The following is a 20,512-nucleotide window of genomic DNA, read 5'->3' on the forward strand; positions in this document are numbered from 1 at the left end:
AATTTTGACACCTGTTCCATTTGCTATCTTGCCAGATGATGTATCTGAATAACTGCAATTGTCAGATATTTTGAAAGCACTGGAAAATCATTTGGAAAAGCAAGCAGTTTTTCATTCCAATTGTTTTCCTTCCCTGAATTATTGGTTTTAGCTCCAAATTTCAGATCCTTACAGTTTTTTCTGCAGTGGAGTTAAACAGTAAAGAGTGATAAGCTGTCTCCTTGTCTAACACCAGTTTTTAATTTCAAATGTCTTACCACCTGCTTTGGTGTTTTTGAGTGCTTTGATGACTCCATGAATTTCTAGCTCTTTTGGTGGGAAGTATTTCTCCAGATTTTGAGTCTGTAAAAATTATTGCTACTATTTCACAACTTCCTTTATTAATTTAATCCTATCTTGTCATTTTCATCTTCGAAACAAGTACTTGCTGGTTGGTACTCTTCAACTATATGTTTATAAGTCGGACAGAAGTTTCTGTTATTATTGTTGGCGAAATGTTCTTGTATTTTCATAAGCTGAAATTATTCAAAGGCTTTTTATTTTTCTCGGTTATTTTTTATGTTTGTTTCTTTTGTTGTCTGAATTGTTCTAAGAGTTCTTCTCCATTTAAGAGCTCTTTATTCTCATGCTTCTTCACATTCCGCATTCCACCACGTTTCCTTTTTATTCTTGACCAATACTAAACTTTTCTGTGCTGCTTCAGTAATTTGTACCTGGAATTCATGCCAATCACCTTTTTATGTTGTCTCCTTTTTTCTCTAACTTTTTCTATATTTTGTGTTGTAATATTGCCTGTAGTGGAGTTATATCTTATTACTTTCTTGACTGTCTTTTTTTATTTTAGGTGGGAGAAATCGTAATTTAATCTTAGACGCATGACGATATGAATCAAATTCGCACTAAATTTAGTGATTTGAAATGTTTTGCGTTCACATATGTTTTTGTTCACGCAATTAACACTTCGACTTGCAAATTAAAACGTACTACATTAACAAAAATTCTGAAACTGGATTTCAGTAGTGCTGTTCTAGCAAATATCCATGGACACTTCATTCTTTAAAAGCTCTTCAGGCGTTTATAAGTTAATTTCTGACATCAATAGGTATTTTCAAATCTTACATCTACAATATCTTAAGTGCTATTCTGTCTACCGAATGGGCGATTAGACGCACTTTTTCGTCTCATTTTTATCTTTAATTTGGAATCATTTTGTATTTTGTAACTTTCTTGCTTTAGATTGTACACATTGTTTCCCTGCCGGAACGCTCACACCACGAGCAACCTGCAACGGCCACGCGCTGGGGTAAAACCCATTTGCAGTAACTCTCCAGGCTACCTGCTACCTTTCTGTTAGCCGGATTACTTCTGGGATTGTCTTTCCGCCAATTGCAGTCTGCTATCTAGCAGACAGCTCCACTCGCTACCTCCTCGCGAGTTACGCTTGCCTGTACCAGGACTCGCGTCACCTGCCGAACCTGGCAAATGTCTTACTGCCAGAGGTGCTCCCTACCAAAACTAGGACTCGGTGGTTTTTGTACAGTACATAAGTGATATAATAAATGGTAGGATTAACGGTAGTATTGGTGACATTGGCAGGGAAAGAAACATAACTGAATCTGTGAGAGATAAATTGGGAGCTGACGACTTCTTTTTCTTGTTTGTTTGGCACATAATTAGAACCACACATCTTTGAATATTTTATATCCTTACCAGACGTGAATTGTGATTTATAAGTAATAAAACTTAGTTGACCGCGTAACTTCAGTGCTGTTATGTAACCAGAGCAAGTATTTTGGATGCAAGCACAGTTCATATGCACAAATATATAAAAATCTGTACAATTATTCTTATTTTTTACTGAACAGAAAGTTCATCATCATGATCCAAGGCAAGAGTGAAAGTTGTTTATGTATAACAGAAATATGTTTTATACAACCTCGACAAAGTATTGAAGCGATGTTTGATAAGTTTTTCTTTTGCTCTTTTTACTTTTTCTTTTTTTTCATGAAACTGCCTTTTTTAGCGCTATATGGTAAATCCGTATTGTTTTTTATTTTTAATACAACATCCCTCTGTCTCTCGTTACAAATCAGCAATTTTCAAATGAAACCTGAATTAAACGTTTTCAGTTTAAATTTTGCTATAAATACAGTTTATTATTAACAGACTCGAGGATAACCACGCAGAACAAAAATGTTCAGTAAATTACGCGGCCCTTTATATACCCCCCCCCCCCCCCCAGTTTTTGGAAGGTTTACCGCTTCTGGTTTCAAGGGAATCTAGTAAGATCGCGTACATGAACAAAGTGATCGAGATGAGGTAGCGACCAATAGGTGTGCAACAGACATAACCTACAGATACCGTATTTTACGGACGATAAGGTGCGTCTTATAGTCCATAGTGTCTTATTGGACGTAGCGTCGTAATTTCTAAGTTTTTTTTAAAAAAAATAACATTTTTACTGTTTATTATCGTAATTTCTAAGTTTTTTAAAAAATAACATTTTTACTGTTTTTTATCATTAGGTAGCAGAGACAGACTAAAAAAATTATTAATTTATGAAACCGAACCGACCTTTAAAATCGTCATGTGAACTTTCTTCTTCTTCTTCTACTACTTCTTCTTCCCCCTCCTCCTCCTCTTCGTCGTCATTGCTGTCCTCTCCATATGTAAGACGATATTAGCTGCCATTGGGAGCGTTAATTATACCGCACTTCTTGAAAGATTTAACAATAATGTCTTCTCCCACTGTAGACCACGACTGTTTTATCCGCTGACACATATGCTTGATTGTGAGTCGTTTTATAGCTCTCTTCGGCATGAATTCATGTTAGGTTTCATCTGTCATCTATTGGTTGCAATCCTCCGTCATATACACTATAAATTGTTTATTTATCGAGACATCAAGAGGTTGCAATTGTGAAGTAAATCCTCCCTAAATAACAACAGGCTCTGCAATTCCCTGTCACAGTTTCTCTTTCACGGAATTTTTCAAATGACTACTAAACTGATCGAGCACAAGGAGAGAATTATTCTGCAATACAGCATATTTCCTTCTCGCCCACATTCTATTAATTCATGTTTTCATACCAGCCTCGTCCATCTAACCCTTATCATGTACGTGAACATCACCTGCCGGTATTTAAGAACGTTTTGGCATTGCTTTGCGCTTGAAAATGATTATTGGATTGAGTTTAGTACCGTAAGCAGAACATGAAAGGACAACACTGTAGTGCATTTTTTCATGTCCACTTTATTTATAGTTACAGTTTTAGCATCTTTCATGGCAACAGTTCTGTTACTTGGCACATCGAATGTCAGAGGGGTTTCGTCCATGTTCTCTATTTGGCTTATTTCCACACTGGTTTTCTTTTGATGTTGAGTAATAAATGGACGGAAAGATAATATTTTCACTTCATACTATTGTGACATTTTCTGAGATATCCGCACGCTAACTCCATGACGCTTCATAAATCTGTAGCACCAACCAACTCTACCCTTAAAGTCTGTTAAGTTCCACTGTAGCGCTAGCTTACGAGCGTGTATTTGAATCATTTTTGCATTAATTCCAATGATCTTTTGACGGTGTCCTTGAATTTATTTCAGTACATCTTCTAGTTTTGGCCACTTTGCATTCATTCCTCTGTTTTCCCGGGTTCGATTCCCGGCGGGGTCAGGGATTTTCTCTGCCTTGTGATGACTGGGTGTTGTGTGCTGTCCTTAGGTTAGTTAGGTTTAAGTAGTTCCAAGTTCTAGGGGACTGATGACCATAGATGTTAAGTCCCTAAGTCCTCAGAGCCATTTGAACCATTTTTTCATTCCTCTGCTTGCGCATTTAATCCTCCTCAGTTTTTTTCAGTTCTTCTTTACTAGGTCACCAATCGCGGATGGGTTTTTCTGTTGGCGGAAGACCAGAATGTCATTCAAAATGTTCAAATGTGTGTAAAAACTTTTGGGACTTATCTGCTAAGGTCATCAGTCCCTAAGCTTACACACTACTTAACCTAAATCATCCTAAGGACAAACACACACACCCATGCCCGAGGGAGGACTCGAACTCCGCCGGGACCAGCCGCACAGTCCATGAGTGCAGCAGACTGCCATTCAGTTGCTCTGTTTCCATATTCTTCCAGATATGGTATTATTTTCAATTTATAGCCCGCATCGTATAATGCTGTGTAACTGTTTTGTTTGTGTAAAATGTTTTCGATGTTTAAAAGTGTACAAGAAGTTTTATGTGATGTTTAGTGTGTGTGAGACTCCGCACAAATCGTTCATAAGGAAACTTAAAGTCAACGAAATGAAGTAGAACCTTAAACATCGAAAGTGTCACATAGGAATGACATAACAAACACAAAAAACGGACTTGAATAATTTCCCGAAACGCGTCGTGCGAAAAATAAAATAAAGAAAATCGTGACTGGTAGTAGATAAGCTATTTATAAACAAACCTATTGTTTTCACAGTCACAGGCTATCAGAACCATTTATAATGGATCAAATCAGATAAATACTTTTTATTTTTTCCATTACTAAACTAGCTACTAACAAAAATATTGTACTGTTACTGATAACATAGATCACTTTCATTCAGGTTTACTGGCACTGTAGGCGACAATGAGGCATCATAGGCTAGACAGTGTTCTGGGTTTTGTGATGACGGGGCAGGAAGGAGACAGTGTTAGCAAGCTTGAGAATCCCCACAACTCATGTTTACCGCATCTGTGCACTGAATCCATTGTTACCAGATAGAGATAGGCATCTTATATATGGCCAGTTTTAAGACTGGTGGGAATTTTAAATCAAACACTGGATATTTTTAGATTAACTCAGAGTATGAGACGCACCTAAATTTTGGAGACAATTTTTCAAAGAAAAAAGTGTGTCTTATAGTCCGTAGAGTACAGTAACGCGGTTAGGTCTTAACTAACCAATGCTACCAGGAAAAATACCGTAGTCTACGCTTACTTATGATAATTTACGATATCCTATGGTAGTTTTGAAACTCTGCTTACTGCGCATGTGAATACTCACTCCATAGATATTTGTAATCTGACAAGGGGAGGCCACGACGTTTGGAACGCGGATTTACTTCGAACTTTGTACACTCGTAGTACTCCATTAGGACAACAAAATGTGTAAGCAGTAGCGCGTACCTCTCAAACGTTATTGAGAAAATTGCAAGATAATTTCGGTCGTCAAAGATATACCTGTGCGTGGCCGTTTTTACCATGAAGCGACGGCAGCCGAATCGAATGCCGGCACGGTAGCTCAGCGTGTTCCGTCAGAGGGTTAGCAGCTCTCTGTGAAAATAAATAAATAAAAACTGAGTTAATGGAGAAACGATGAACTGAAACGGGTGTCTTGCGAATTCCGCCCCGAGCAGATGCAACGAACTAAAACGAACAAAATGAGATTAAAAAAAAAGTGGGTAGCGTTCAAGCCCCGTAATCGCTGGATCGAGTCCCGTTCGTCAGTTTTTTTATTTCTGACACAGTCATTTTCTTTACTATTTATAGTACAATTGATATAATGGGAAAAATACGTGTAATCGGATGAAATTTTATTAAATTTACAATGTTATTTGACAGTCTACAAATATTTATTATCACAAATAATATAATATTCATGACTATCGACTAGTAAACGACCAAACGCATAAAGTGATACTGAAAATGTATACTTGTCCGTGTCTTCAAAATTCTTCGTGTTTAATCGAAAAAGATGAGAAGTTGCTTATAGTGAAGACGCTGTTAAAATACACGCGATACTGCATGATCATTTATCAGCGCCGTTATTTGAGGAAATGCTGCGTTATGCATGGTTTGCTTCCAAACTATCGGCTGAAAGAGAGGTTTTTGAAAATGTTAACGAAGTTTGTTTTTCCATGGAAAACCTCAAAAGGCGTTGCGTATGCGGAAACAGCATTTATTCAATAAAGTTGGTGCCGTTTAACTTTGTTTTCCATGTTTTTACGAAAATACCATCCTGCCAGTGTACTCGTAATGTCGAAAGCGACAATTAATTGTACATCTTTCGAAAGCCGTCTGTGCCGGTCTAAACGTGGAGGTATCAAGTAGTTTCGGGCTCCTTCCAGGTATAAGGGATTTCTCAAATCACGGACAAGCATACATTTTCAGTATCACTTTATGCGTTTGGTCGTTTATTAGTCGATAGTACTGATGGGACACCAGTTCGATTTTACACAGAGTACGCGAAGGAACTTGCCCCCCCCCCCTTCTTGCAGCGGTGTACCGTAGGTCTCTAGAAGAGCGTAGCGTTCCAAAGGATTGGAAAAAGGCACAGGTAATCCCCGTTTTCCAGAAGGGACGTCGAACAGATGTGCAGAACTAGAGACCTATATCTCTAACGTCAATCACTTGTAGAATTTGGGAACACGTATTATGTTAGAGTATAATGATTTTTATGGAGACTAGAAATCTACTCTGTTGGAACCAGCATAGGTTTCGAAAAAGACGGTCGTGTGAAACCCAGCTCGCGCTATTCGTCCACGAGACTCAGAGGGCCATAGACACGAGTTCCCAGGTAGATGCCGTGTTTCTTGACTTCCGCAAGGCGTTAGATACAGTTCCCCACAGCCGTCTGATGAACAAAGGAAGAGCGTATGGACTATCAGAACAATTGTGTGATTGGATTGAAGAGTTCCTAGATAACAGAACGCAGCATGTCATTCTCACTCTTACTTCTTCCGAAGTAAGAGTGATTTCAGGTGTGCCGCAGGGGAGTGTCGTAGGACCGTTGCTATTCACAATATACATAAATAACCTTGTGGATGACATCGGAAGTTCACTGAGGCTTTTTGCGGTTGATGCTGTGGTATATCGAGAGATTGTAACAATGGAAAATTATACTGAAATGCAGGAGGGTCTGCAGCGAATTGACGCATGGTGCAGGGAATGGCAACTGAATCCCAATGTAGACAAGTGTAATCTGCTGCGAATACATAGAAAGAAAGATCCCTTATCATTTAGCTACAATGTAGCAGGTCAGCAACAGTACGCATTAGGAGTGGCTTAAAATGGAATGGTCATATGAAGTTGATCGTCGGTAAATCAGATGCCACACTGAGATTCATTGGAAGAATTCTAAGGAAATGCAATCCGAAAACAAAGGAAGTAGGTTACAGTACGTTTGTTCGTCCACTGCTTGAATATTTCTCACCGGTGTGGGATGCGTACCAGATAGCGTTGATAGAAGATATAGAGAAGATCCAACGGAGAGCAGCGCGCTTCGTTACAGGATCATTTAGTAATCGCGAAAGCGTTACGGATAAACTCCAGTGGAAGACTCTGCAGGAGACGCTCAGTAGCTCGGTACGGGCTTTTGTTGAAGTTTCGAGAACATACCTTCACCGAAGAGTCCAGCAGTATATTGCTCCCTCCTACGTATATCTCGCGAAGAGACCATGAGGATAAAATCAGAGAGATTAGAGCCCACACAGAGGCATACCGACAATCCTTCTTTCCACGAACAATACGAGACTGGAATATAAGGGAGAACCGATAAAATTACTCAAGGTATCCTCCGCCACACACCGTCAGGTGGCTTGCGGAGTATGGATGTAGATGTAGATAGTTATGAATATTATATTATTTGTGATAGTAAAAATTTGTAGACTGCCAAATAACATTGTAAATTTAATAAAAGTTCATCCGATTACACGTATTTTTCCCAATATATCAACTGTAATATAAATAGTAAAGAAAATGACTGTGTTAAAAATTTAAAAAAAAATGTCTAACGGAACTCGATCCAGCGATTATGGGGCTTGAACGCTACCCACACGGTTGCCGGCGCTTCCTGGTAAATACGGTCACGCACAGGTATAGATTTGACGACCGAAAGTATCTCGCGATTTTCTCTATTAACGCTTGAGAAGTACGCGCTAGTGCTTGCACATTTTGTAGTCCTAATGGAGTACTAAGAGTGTCTGAAGTAAATCCGCGTTCCAAACGTCGTGGCCTCTCCTTGTGAGTGCGGCCCCCTTCCCCTTGTGTATCCGGCCTGTCAGTTTGTACAGCTGCTGGAGTGTATTGGCTTTGCAGGCGCATCGGCTGCAAGTGGACAATGGCGGTGTGCATCCTGTGCTACATGCCGTACATGGGCGCGCAGCTGTACCCCCGCACCTACACGCTGGTTCCCACCGCTCTGCTGATGGGCCTGGCGGCCGCGCCGCTGTGGAGCGCCAAGTGCACCTACCTGTGCGTCATCGCAGACGTCTACAGCCGCGCCAGCGGCGCCAACCTCAAGACTGCACGCGACCGCATCATCGGCTCCTTTTTCATGATATTTCTCTTCTCCATGGTATGGGGAAATCTCATTTCGTCTCTGGGTAATTATAAATACCATTACAAACACAAACTAGAGCTCTTAACAACTGGCGAGGATGTAAACTTAAAATGCAATCATTCACTTGTAGAGCTGTTTCTTAAAACAATAGCGTTGTTACCGGTTTCAAAGCGAAGTCTTCAAGACCAGACAGTTATTCAAGCTTATTTCTCTCTTAAGTTATGCTAGTATTGACTTCAGAAAATACACTACTGGCCATTACAACTGCTACACCACGAAGATGACGTGCTACAGATGCGAAATTTAACCGACAGGAAGAAGATGCTGTGATATGCAAATGATTAGCTTTTCAGAGCATTCACACAAGGTTGGCGCAGGTGGCGACACCTACAACGTGCTGACATGAGGGAAGTTTCCAACCGATTTCTCATACACAAACAGCAGTTGACCGTCGTTGCCTGGTGAAACGTTGTTGTGATGCCACGTGTAAGGAGGAGAAATGCGTACCATCACGTTTCCGACTTTGATAAAGGTCGAATTGCAGCCTATCGCGATTGCGGTTTATCGTATCGCGACAGTGCTGTTCGCGTTGGTCGACATCCAATGACTGTTAGCAGAATATGGAATCGGTGGGTTCAGGAGGATAACACGGAACGCCGTGCTGGATCCCAACGGCCTCGTATAACGAGCAGTCGAGATAACAGGCATCTCATCCGAATGGCTGTAACGGATCGTGCAGCCACGTCTCGATTCCTGAGTCAACAGATGGGGACGTTTACAAGACAACAACCACATGCACGAACAGTTCGACGACGTTTGCAGCAGCATGCACTATCAGATCGGAGACCGTGGCTGCGGTTACCCTTGATGCTGCATCACAGACATGAGCGCCTGCGATGGTGTACTCAACGAAGAACTTGGGTGCACGAATGGCAAAACGTCATTTATTCAGATGAATCCAGGTTCTGTTTACAGCATCATGATGGCCGCATCCGTGTTTGGCGACATCGCGGCGAAGGCACATTGGAAGCGTGTATTCGTCATCGCCATACTGGCGTATCACCGGGCGTGATGGTATGGGGTGCCATTGGTTACACGTCTCGGTCACCTCTTGTTCGCATTGACGGCACTTTGAACAGTGGACGTTACATTTCAGATGTGTTACGACCCGTGGCTCTACCCTTCATTCGATCCCTGCGAAACCCTACATTTCAGCAGGATTATGCACGTCCGCATGTTGCAGGTCCTGTACGTGCCTTTCTGGATACAGGAAATGTACGACTGCTGCCCTGGCCAGCACATTCTCCAGATCTCTCACCAATTGAAAACATCTGGTCAGTGGTGGCCGAGCAACTGGCTCGTCACAATACGGCAGTCACTACTCTTGATGAAATGTGGTATCGTGTTGAAACTGCATGGGCAGCTGTACCTGTACACGCCATACGAGCTCTGTTTGACTCAATGCCCAAGCATATCAAGGCCGTTATTACGGCCAGAGGTGGTTGTTCTGGGTACTGATTTCTCAAGATCTATGCACCCAAATTGCGTGAAAATGTGATCACATGTCAGTTCTACTATAATATATTTGTCAAATAAATTCGCGTTTGTCATCTGCATTTCTTCTTGGTGTAGCAATTTTTATGGCCAGTAGTGTACTTTAAACATCACAGCGTTACTATGAATGAAAGAAAGGGGTGGAAGGCAGTCGGAGTGGCCGAAAGTGAACTAACAGCCGAATGTAGCCAGTATCCAGTGTAACATGCGCTCCCCATGTTAACTAAATCTTTCCCTCCTCTGTATTAACATACGTAATATGTAACTGTTCCTATTCCTACTGGAAATACAGAACATGGGAGGGGCCTATGTGTGTTCTATCGCATCAAGGTAGAATACAGAGATTCTGTAATGATTCACCAACCTGATGTCTGCTAAAGGTGCCTATGTCCCAACGCATATACAGCACTCAGGTCGTGAATCCGTTGTTCGTGAAGTGAGGCTGCAAGACGCTTGGGATATAATTAAGGCCCTCAGCATTACGAAGTAACCTGCCAAGTGCCAATTTTGAAATGGCAGATACATTTCATTTATTCAGGGAATCATATTGCAGACAAAGCATCGAACAGCAGACAACCTATTTTACAAAAACGTACTCGTACCAAGTCACACGTATTACATACAGTTGTTTCTAGCAACACGTAATTCCGGTGAGTTCAGCATATTTGAGAAATTGCATTCACAAACTAAGTTACATATTTACTCTTATCTTCTCTGATTTGCACACAGAATCGCGATTGTTTAATACCATTTTATACCGATCGCAACTCTTGTTTTTATAGTTTGGCTTGTAACTCGAACCGGACCGTGAGAACCCTAGTACCCGACTCGGTTATCTGTAACATACTCCAGCATCAAACGGAAGTAGTCAACACGAATCACTTCACTTCATGGCTCACTTTTGGCGGGAGCCGAAGATGTAAGAAGTGCTTCGTATGATTACCGTTACTCTAATGTTAATGGAAATTATTATAAAAATGAGGTTTGAAATGTTGGTTTTCGCATTTCGAACAATCACGCCCATTTGCGAACCATGGTGTACAAAAGATTTCATGGTGTTAACAAAGGCAAAACCTGTACCTCCATATACAGTACCATCATACAAGTTGAACTTTACACAAAGCATTATAAAAATTTTACATGTGTGCAATACACGTTTTCACGTACCTTAGACGTACAGTTCCCACCAGTATACATGTAAGTGACCAAATATGCATTATTCCTTACCATTAACCATTACACAGATACAATATGATAAACCTCGTATGAGCATAGAATGTGAATCCTGCCCAATTTGCTACCCAAGTCGTCTCGTGACCTCGGTAGAGGCTACTAGCAGTGATTTTCGGTGGCCTCTTCTACTCTTCTACTGAAAGCTCTTTGCTTTCCACATTTTGCGAAATACACTCCTGGAAATTGAAATAAGAACACCGTGAATTCATTGTCCCAGGAAGGGGAAACTTTATTGACACATTCCTGGGGTCAGATACATCACATGATCACACTGACAGAACCACAGGCACATAGACACAGGCAACAGAGCATGCACAATGTCGGCACTAGTACAGTGTATATCCACCTTTCGCAGCAATGCAGGCTGCTATTCTCCCATGGAGACCATCGTAGAGATGCTGGATGTAGTCCTGTGGAACGGCTTGCCATGCCATTTCCACCTGGCGCCTCAGTTGGATCAGCGTTCGTGCTGGACGTGCAGACCGCGTGAGACGACGCTTCATCCAGTCCCACACATGCTCAATGGGGGACAGATCCGGAGATCTTGCTGGCCAGGGTAGTTGACTTTCACCTTCTAGAGCACGTTGGGTGGCACGGGATACATGCGGACGTGCATTGTCCTGTTGGAACAGCAAGTTCCCTTGCCGGTCTAGGAATGGTAGAACGATGGGTTCGATGACGGTTTGGATGTACCGTGCACTATTCAGTGTCCCCTCGACGATCACCAGTGGTGTACGGCCAGTGTAGGAGATCGCTCCCCACACCATGATGCCGGGTGTTGGCCCTGTGTGCCTCGGTCGTATGCAGTCCTGATTGTGGCGCTCACCTGCACGGTGCCAAACACGCATACGACCATCATTGGCACCAAGGCAGAAGCGACTCTCATCGCTGAAGACGACACGTCTCCATTCGTCCCTCCATTCACGCCTGTCGCGACACCACTGGAGGCGGGCTGCACGATGTTGGGGCGTGAGCGGAAGACGGCCTAACGGTGTGCGGGACCGTAGCCCAGCTTCATGGAGACGGTTGCGAATGGTCCTCGCCGATACCCCAGGAGCAACAGTGTCCCTAATTTGCTGGGAAGTGGCGGTGCGGTCCCCTACGGCACTGCGTAGGATCCTACGGTCTTGGCGTGCATCCGTGCGTTGCTGCGGTCCGGTCCCAGGTCGACGGGCACGTGCACCTTCCGCCGACCACTGGCGACAACATCGATGTACTGTGGAGACCTCACGCCCCACGTGTTGAGCAATTCGGCGGTACGTCCACCCGGCCTCCCGCATGCCCACTATACGCCCTCGCTCAAAGTCCGTCAACTGCACATACGGTTCACGTCCACGCTGTCGCGGCATGCTACCAGTGTTAAAGACTGCGATGGAGCTCCGTATGCCACGGCAAACTGGCTGACACTGACGGCGGCGGTGCACAAATGCTGCGCAGCTAGCGCCATTCGACGGCCAACACCGCGGTTCCTGGTGTGTCCGCTGTGCCGTGCGTGTGATCATTGCTTGTACAGCCCTCTCGCAGTGTCCGGAGCAAGTATGGTGGGTCTGACACACCGGTGTCAATGTGTTCTTTTTTCCATTTCCAGGAGTGTAGTAATGTGGACCAAAACAAGAAAAAAAAGTCCAGTAATCATGTGCTCTAAAATGCCTACCTTAAGAGCTATGAGCACGTGCTCATCTTTGCTACTTGGAAACAACTCTTCTAACGAACAATTGCTCATAACTTTAAAGGTATCCATTTTAGAGCAAATGTTTACTGGACATTTTTTCTTGTTTTGGTCCATACTACTACTAACAAAAATATGGAAAGCAAAGAGCTTGCTGTAGAAGAGATTTGGTTCACAGTATCGAAGATGAAAAATTGCTCGTAGCTCTTAAGGCATGCATTTTCGACCCTAAGTTTACTGAGACTTTTTTGCTTCTAGTATCGTGTACTTTCAACTGTTTGCGTTTACGCCATTAACTATGATACACTCTGTATACAGCCTCTTCGGTTATACAAAAAAAAACACACTTGCAGCCGAAGTGGCTGTATATATGTCCTGTAATTAGAATTTGTTCCTTTTTGCAGTTGACACTAGTATTGTGATATACTATTTGAAAATATTCAGTTCTGTACATCTAGGGGTACTGCGCCAATCATAAACGTAACACATTTTGAGGAAATAATAAAAAGCAGAAATTTCAAAAATTAGAGGTGTCCACATTGGTGAGAATATAACATGGAAAAAACATATTCTGGGACTCCTAAAAAAACTTAGTTCAACTTGATGTGCAGTTCAAATCGTTGTAAATCCTGGAGAGAGAGAGAGAGAGAGAGAGAGAGAGAGAGAGAGAGAGAGACACAAATCAGTGCGTAGAGATATTGTGCATATTTTCGCTTAATGTCTTAAAGAATAATGTTCCCTGGTAACGCATCTTTAAGAACGACTTCATTTCGGAAAAACGTACTGTAAGAATAATATGTGGCGTTCATCCACGATCATCTTATAGACATCTGTTTAGAGAGCTGGGCGTTTTGACTACTGCTTCACAATACATTTACGGCCTCATGAAGTTCTTTGTAAATAATCCAATGCAGCCGAAAAGGAACAACGATTTACATAATTGCAATAACAGAAGAAAAAATGACATTCATTACTTTATATTAACCCTGGGACGCCCAAGCCTTTTTTTCTAACTTGGATGCCTAACGGGGGGGGGGAGGGGGGGGAGGGGGGGGAAGGAGGAGGTTCGGCGAGCCCACAGGTATTAAATAAGTTTACTGACGAAAAATTACAACTTTCAAAATGGTTTATGTATTTTAACGAAGGCATCGGTTTATAAATGTTGTTAGTTGTTATAAATATTGGATTGAGTGAATAAAAATTGACATATTACAATACAAAATACAGATGTATTCATATACAATAGACTACTCCGGGTCCTCAGCTTCAAGGCAAGAGACACACTTCACAATTTTTTCTGTATGCGCGTTACACACATGTTTATGACACTGTCCACAATACTGTTTTGGTTTACTTAGATTGTTGTACGTCTGCTTCTTTGTTTTAGCTTTTCTTACACAAATATGGCACCGACCTTTCCCTGCAGGAGGCTGACGTGCTTCTGTTGTCACTTCTTTGATTTTCTTTTGTAGAATAGTCTCCATTGATTGAACAATTTGGTTAGATAACCCTCGTGCATTGGCACTTCTTTCTTCTACCTGCAATTTCACTAGTTCCATCGCAGCCTGCAGAAGATAAAGTTTCCGTTTGTTGTGTTTCTTTTTATTCCATCTTGGATGTTGCTGGATGAATATGGTAGTTGCATTGATAGCACAAATGTCGATGAGAGAGTTAAATACAGATAGAGGCCATCTCTTTGTTCCCCTCTTGCAGGTGTACATACGCGCCATTTGATCAATGGTATCAATTCCACCTTTAGTGGAATTATAATAAGAATTTATCTCCGTTTTATTCTTCTCTCCTCCAACAGTGCCTTTATCTTGGTGCACTGTTGGCAACATCAGTAAGTTTTTACGTGCTTTCGTTTTTGCTGTGTAGGACACCAAAGTTACTGGAGGCCTACGTGTTGGGAACTGCACTAACTCACCGCAAGGTAACAAGATAAATAACAGTTGACTGACATGAACAATCACTTTCTCTTAAAGTAAACCAATTGTTGTGAATATCAAGAATACCAACCAACAAGAAACTAACTTGCATTGTTGTAGAGATGAGAAATACGAAATCCTACTAAGGGAAATTTTCTATAGCATGGAATCCTAAGGGGGGGGGGGGTTGTTGGACCCATAACAAGTTTATTTATTTTTTCTTTCAAAGCAGGAATTTTCTGTATATTGACACTAACGTTTCGTAAAATAGCCAACAAACAATAACTCAAAGGGAATATGTAGTATGAAAGTTACTTGGGCAAAAGCAGGGGACATAAAAAAATTGTGGGTTCAACTAACCCCTCCCCCCCCCCCCCACCCCCCTTAGGCGTCCTAGGCTTAAGGGGTGCCAAATGCTGCATCAAAATTTTTTTGTTCACTTACCCAGTAAAATAGCCAACAAACAATAACTCAAAGGGAATATGTAGTATGAAAGTTACTTGGGCAAAAGCAGGGGACATTAAAAAATTGTGGGTTCAACTAACCCCTCCCCCCCCCCCACCCCCCTTAGGCGTCCTAGGCTTAAGGGGTGCCAAATGCTGCATCAAAATTTTTTTGTTCACTTACCCAGCGATATAAAATGTCTGGCAGCGAAGTAAAATTTGAAAACAAACTGAAATACAGGGTGTCTCACTAAAGACGCCCGGGAGAGGTCCTCGCGGCGCGGTTACCGGCCATCGCCACCGCATCCGCCGGCCGCCGCCGCGCCCGACTCTCGGACACTAAACTGCCGGTAATCGGCTGCGCGCGCACCTCCCCTCAGCTTCCATCTGATAAACTTAAGCTTACCTTTATTTACAGTAGGTGCTCAAAATGATGTCTCTCTGTGGTAAGAGCAGCCTGACATCTCTTCAATACATTAAGAGTCATGTATTCAGTGAATTCACTGAAATACGTAACGTACTACTAACTCAGGGCATTTTTTCAGAGAAGTTTGAACATGCCATTGTTAAGTCCCTCTATAAGAAAGGTTATAGGAGAGACATCAATAGCAACTGAACTGTTACACTACTAACATATTTCAAAACTTTTGAGAAGGTGACGCATTCTAGAATAGTATCCCACCAGTGAATTCGAAAGTAAAATTCTATGTACCGACTAGACAGAAAATCCTAGGAAGTTATGGTCTTACGTTAAATCAGTAAGAGTTCCTTTTCTAAATCCTCGCACGAACGAAAAAATGGCTGACATCGAAATAACTGTCCAAGAAATAGAAAAGCAACTGAAATCACTCAACAGGGGAAAGTCCACTGGACCTGACGGGATACCAATTCGATTCTACACAGAGTACGCGAAAGAACTTGCCCCCCTTCTAACAGCCGTGTACCGCAAGTCTCTAAAGGAACGGAAGATTCCAAATGATTGGAAAAAAGCACAGGTAGTTCCAGTTTTCACGAAGGGTCATCGAGCAGATGCGCAAAACTATAGGCCTATATCTCTGACATGGATCTGTTGTAGAATTTTAGAACATGTTTTTTGCTCGCGTATCATGTCATTTCTGGAAACCCAGAATTTACTCTGTGGGAATAAACATGGATTCCGGAAAGAGCGATCGTGTGAGACCTATCTCTCTCTATTTGTTCATGAGACCGAGTAAATATTGGATACAGGCTCCCAGGTAGATGTCATTTTCCCTGACTTCCGGAAGGCGTTCGATACAGTTCCGCACTGTCGCCTGATAAACAAAGTAAGAGCCTAGGGAATATCAGACCAGCTAGAACACAAAATGTTTTTCTCAATGGAGAGACGTCTGCAGGCGTTAAAATAACCTCTGGCGTGCCACAGGGGAGCGTTCCGCGACCATTGCTTTTCACAATATATATAAATGACCTAGTAGATATTGTCGGAAGTTCCGTGCGGTTTTTCGTGGATGATGCTATAGTGTACAGAGAAGTTGCAGCATTAGAAAATTGCAGCGAAATGCAGGAAGAGCTGCAGCGGATAGGCACTTGGTGCAGGGAGTAGTAACTGACTCTTAACACAGACAAATGTAATGTATTGCGAATACATAGAAAGAAGGATCCCTTATTGTATGATTATATGATAGCGGAACAAACACCGGTAGCAGTTACTTCTGTAAAATCTCTGGGAGTATGCGTACGGGACGATTTGAAGTGGAATGATCATATAAAATTAATTGTTGGTAAGGCGGGTGCCAGGTTGAGATTCATTGGGAGAGTCCTTAGAAAATGTAGTCCATCAACAAAGGAAGTGGCTTACAAAACACTCGTTCGACCTATACTTGAGTATTGCTCATGAGTGTGGGATCCGTACCAGGTCGGGTTGACAGAGGAGATAGAGAAGATTAAAAAAGAGCGGTGGGTTTCGTCACAGGGTTATTTGGTAAGCGTGATAGCGTTATGGAGATGTTTAGCAAACTCAAGTGGCAGGCTCTGCAAGGGAGATGCTTTGCATCGCGGTGTAGCTTGCTGTCCAGGTTTCGAGAGGGTGCGTTTCTGGATGAGGTATCGAATATATTACTTCCCCCTACTTATACCTCCCGACGAAATCACGAATGTAAAATTAGAGAGATCCGAGCGCGCACGGAGGCTTTCCGGCAGTCGTTCTCCTCGCGAACCATACGCGACTGGAACAGAAAAGGGAGGGAATGACAGTGGCACGTAAAGTGCCCTCCGCCACACACCGTTGGGTGGATTGCGGAGTATAAATGTAGAATGTAGAAACATTCGGCGAATTTCGGCTGCCGAAATGTGGGAATTGACTAGCCGAACCCTGCCTTCCACCTCTTCGAGCGTATGGCGATTGGTTGCATAGACCATGTCTTTTAACATTCCCCAAACATAAAAATCACACGTATTAAGATCTGGAGAACGAGGAGGCCAGTCAACTATCCTATCATCAAAAACACCTTGTATTGCTGTCATAGATGCATGGCGATGTGTGGTCTTGCATTGTCCTGCATGAAATAACCGTATATATTTTCGTTAGAGGTTAGATCTCGCAGAAAAACGATGCAGTATATTGTTCACATACCTGTCAGAACATATTGTTTCGTGGAAAAAGAATATCCCACTAATTGTGCACTAATTGCACAACAATCCTGTTTTCACATGATGCAGAGATTGTTGATGTAATTCATGAGGATCTACATCTACATGGATACTCTGCAAATCACATTTAAGTGCCTGGCAGAGGGTTCATCGAACCACCTTCACAATTATTCCAATCTCGTATAGCGCACGGAAAGAATTAACACCTATATCTTTCCGTACGAGCTCTGATTTCCCTTATTTTTATCGTGGTGATCGTTCCGCCCTAAGTAGATCGGTGTCAACAAAATATTTTCGCATTCGGAGGAGAAAGTTGGTGATTGGCACTTCGTGAAAAGATTCCGTCGCAACGAAAAACGCCTTTCCTTTAATGATTTCCAGCCCAAATCCTGTATCATTCCTGTGACACTCTCTCCAATATTTCGCGATAATACAAAACGTGCTGCCCTTCTTTGAACTTTTTCGATGTACTCCGTCAGTCCTATCTGGTAAGGATCCCACACCGCGCAGCTGTATTCTAAAGGAGTACGGACAAGCGTAGTGTAGGCAGTCTCCTTAGTAGGTCTGTTAAATTTTTAAAGTGTCCTGCCAATAAAACGCAGCCTTTGGTTAGCCTTCCCCACAACATTTTCTATGTGTTCTTTCCAATTTAAGTTGTCCGTAATTGTAATACCTAGGTATTTAGTTGAATTTACTGCTTTAGATTAGACTGATTTATCGTGTAACTGAAGTTTAACGAGTTCCTTTTAGCACTCATGAGGATGACCTCACACCTTTCGTTATTTAGGGTCAACTGTCACTTTTCGCACCATTCAGGATATTCGGAGCTCCAATATCGATTGTTCTGAGAATTTACGTACACTGACAAATGCAGCCATGCTTCATCAGCTTGCTGTAACAGCCAATTGCAATGACGGCGTCGAGCAACTGTATCTGAGTTCCTCAGTTGATGCACTACCATTATTTTGTATGGTTTCAGTTTCTGCTCTGTGAACAGATGCTCTTGACACACCAGTCTGAAACGCCAAACGGCGCAGAGATTTTCTCGGACTTCTTTCCAAGACTTCCCCTATCTCGTCTAATTTATTTTCGGTTGAAACACTAGGTTCTCTAGGTCCTCGTTGTGTAACACAAATTCAGTCTCTCGAAATTTCTTCACTCATCTGCGTATCATCGGATCATCGGATCATTGGAAACATGTGCACCGGGAAATTTTCATATGAATTCAAGCCGACAATCCACATACGATTCTGCTTTTGCATAGTTCAGCAGTCGTTGATCTTTCGTGTATACTATAGCGAATGGAAACTCGATAGGAAACTCAAAGCAAAATACCCGAACACTCAGTCGCACAGTATAGAAGACACGCGCACGGTGTTTCTGTCTCAGGAATGGGCCCAGCGACATACGGGCAGGGAAAGTCTCGGACTCGGCGCAGTTGCAATAATGACGTCCAGAAACAATATTTGAAGCGACTTAACTTGACAAAAAAACGCAAAAGAAAACACCAGTACACTCAGTCGCACAGTGTAGGAGGCACGCGATACGTACTGGTGTCCGGGAACTTAGCATAGCGGCAACCTGCAGACCCAGCGGCAACCGCCGGCAACCGCACTGCGCGACACGCGAACCCCTACCGGGCGTCTTTCGTAAGCCATCCTGCAGTTTGTCCTTGACAACTATTCCTATTCCGTAGCCAATTTTTATTATTATAATGTTTAAAAATCTAGTGGGAAGGAAATGCTAACTCACATCTGTACATAAAGAAAGCTTGTAAATGTTCAGCATGTAGCAATATTTGCAAATTAATTTGTGATGTAAATGTAAAATGTCTCGTTCCATATCATTACAATTTATCGTGCAAAAGATCCCTGGAACATGAAACTAACTAACCAGCTTCAGTATGAAAATACTTACCTCTTCGTTCAATTGGGTAGTGTAAACTCTGTTTTGGAGAAACACTTTCAACTTGTTACGTGATTATTTTTTAAGCATACTAGCTCTACAAGCCAACATGGCAAACATGTCACCAACGTAAAATTACTAAGAAAAACCATCTAGCAGATGGAAACAGGGCACACACATCTGGATCATATGACATTTATGTAATAAATAATGCTCATTTTTCTGAACGAAAGAACAGCTCTATCCCCATCAACATTTGCGTCAAAAGGCATTTCGAGTAACGTTATTGTTGGCTGAAGACCAAATTAAGACGTAAATAAGACGACAACAATTTTATCTAGATTCCCTCACAGACTGCTAGCTATTTCGGCTTGCAATTACTATTGATAACTATGTAAGCGAACTGTGTTCGCAAGAAAATAATGTGGATGACATTTAACTACTGTACTTATCCCCCAAAGGCAACGGCCTTCCCGCAGTGGCTACACCGGTTCCCGTGAGATCACCGAAGTTAAGCGCTGTCGGGCTTGGTCTGCAATTTGATGGTTGACCATCCAGGCTGCGATGCGCTGCTGCCATTTTTCGGGGTGCACTCAGCCTCGTGATGCCAATTGAGGAGCTACTCGACCGAATAGTAGCGGCTTCGGTCAAGAATACCATCATACCGACCGGGAGAGCGGTGTGCTGACCTCACGCCCCTTCTATCCGCATCCTCCACTGAGGATGACACGGCGGTCGGATGGTCCCGGTAGGCCACTCGTGGCCTGAAGACGGAGTGCTTTACTTATCCCCCAAAATTTAAAACTATAAAAATAGTTACGTGAAAAATCTTATTCAGTTGCA

General features: G+C 42.4%; 1 protein-coding gene across 5 annotated transcripts in view; it reads left to right on the forward strand.

Annotated features, from left to right (window-relative positions):
• The window catches only part of LOC126249805 (UNC93-like protein), a 448,375-nt gene that overhangs the window by 332,154 nt on the left and 95,709 nt on the right, over positions 1-20,512 (forward strand). For all 5 annotated transcript variants that reach the window (XM_049951504.1, XM_049951499.1, XM_049951502.1 and 2 more), the window contains one exon: positions 8,066-8,352. In XM_049951504.1, the coding sequence (XP_049807461.1) occupies positions 8,066-8,352 (287 nt within the window). The remainder of the gene's footprint in view (positions 1-8,065; positions 8,353-20,512) is intronic.

The sequence above is a fragment of the Schistocerca nitens genome, chromosome 3 (assembly GCF_023898315.1).
Source record: "Schistocerca nitens isolate TAMUIC-IGC-003100 chromosome 3, iqSchNite1.1, whole genome shotgun sequence".
In the NCBI taxonomy this organism is placed as follows: domain Eukaryota; kingdom Metazoa; phylum Arthropoda; class Insecta; order Orthoptera; family Acrididae; genus Schistocerca; species Schistocerca nitens.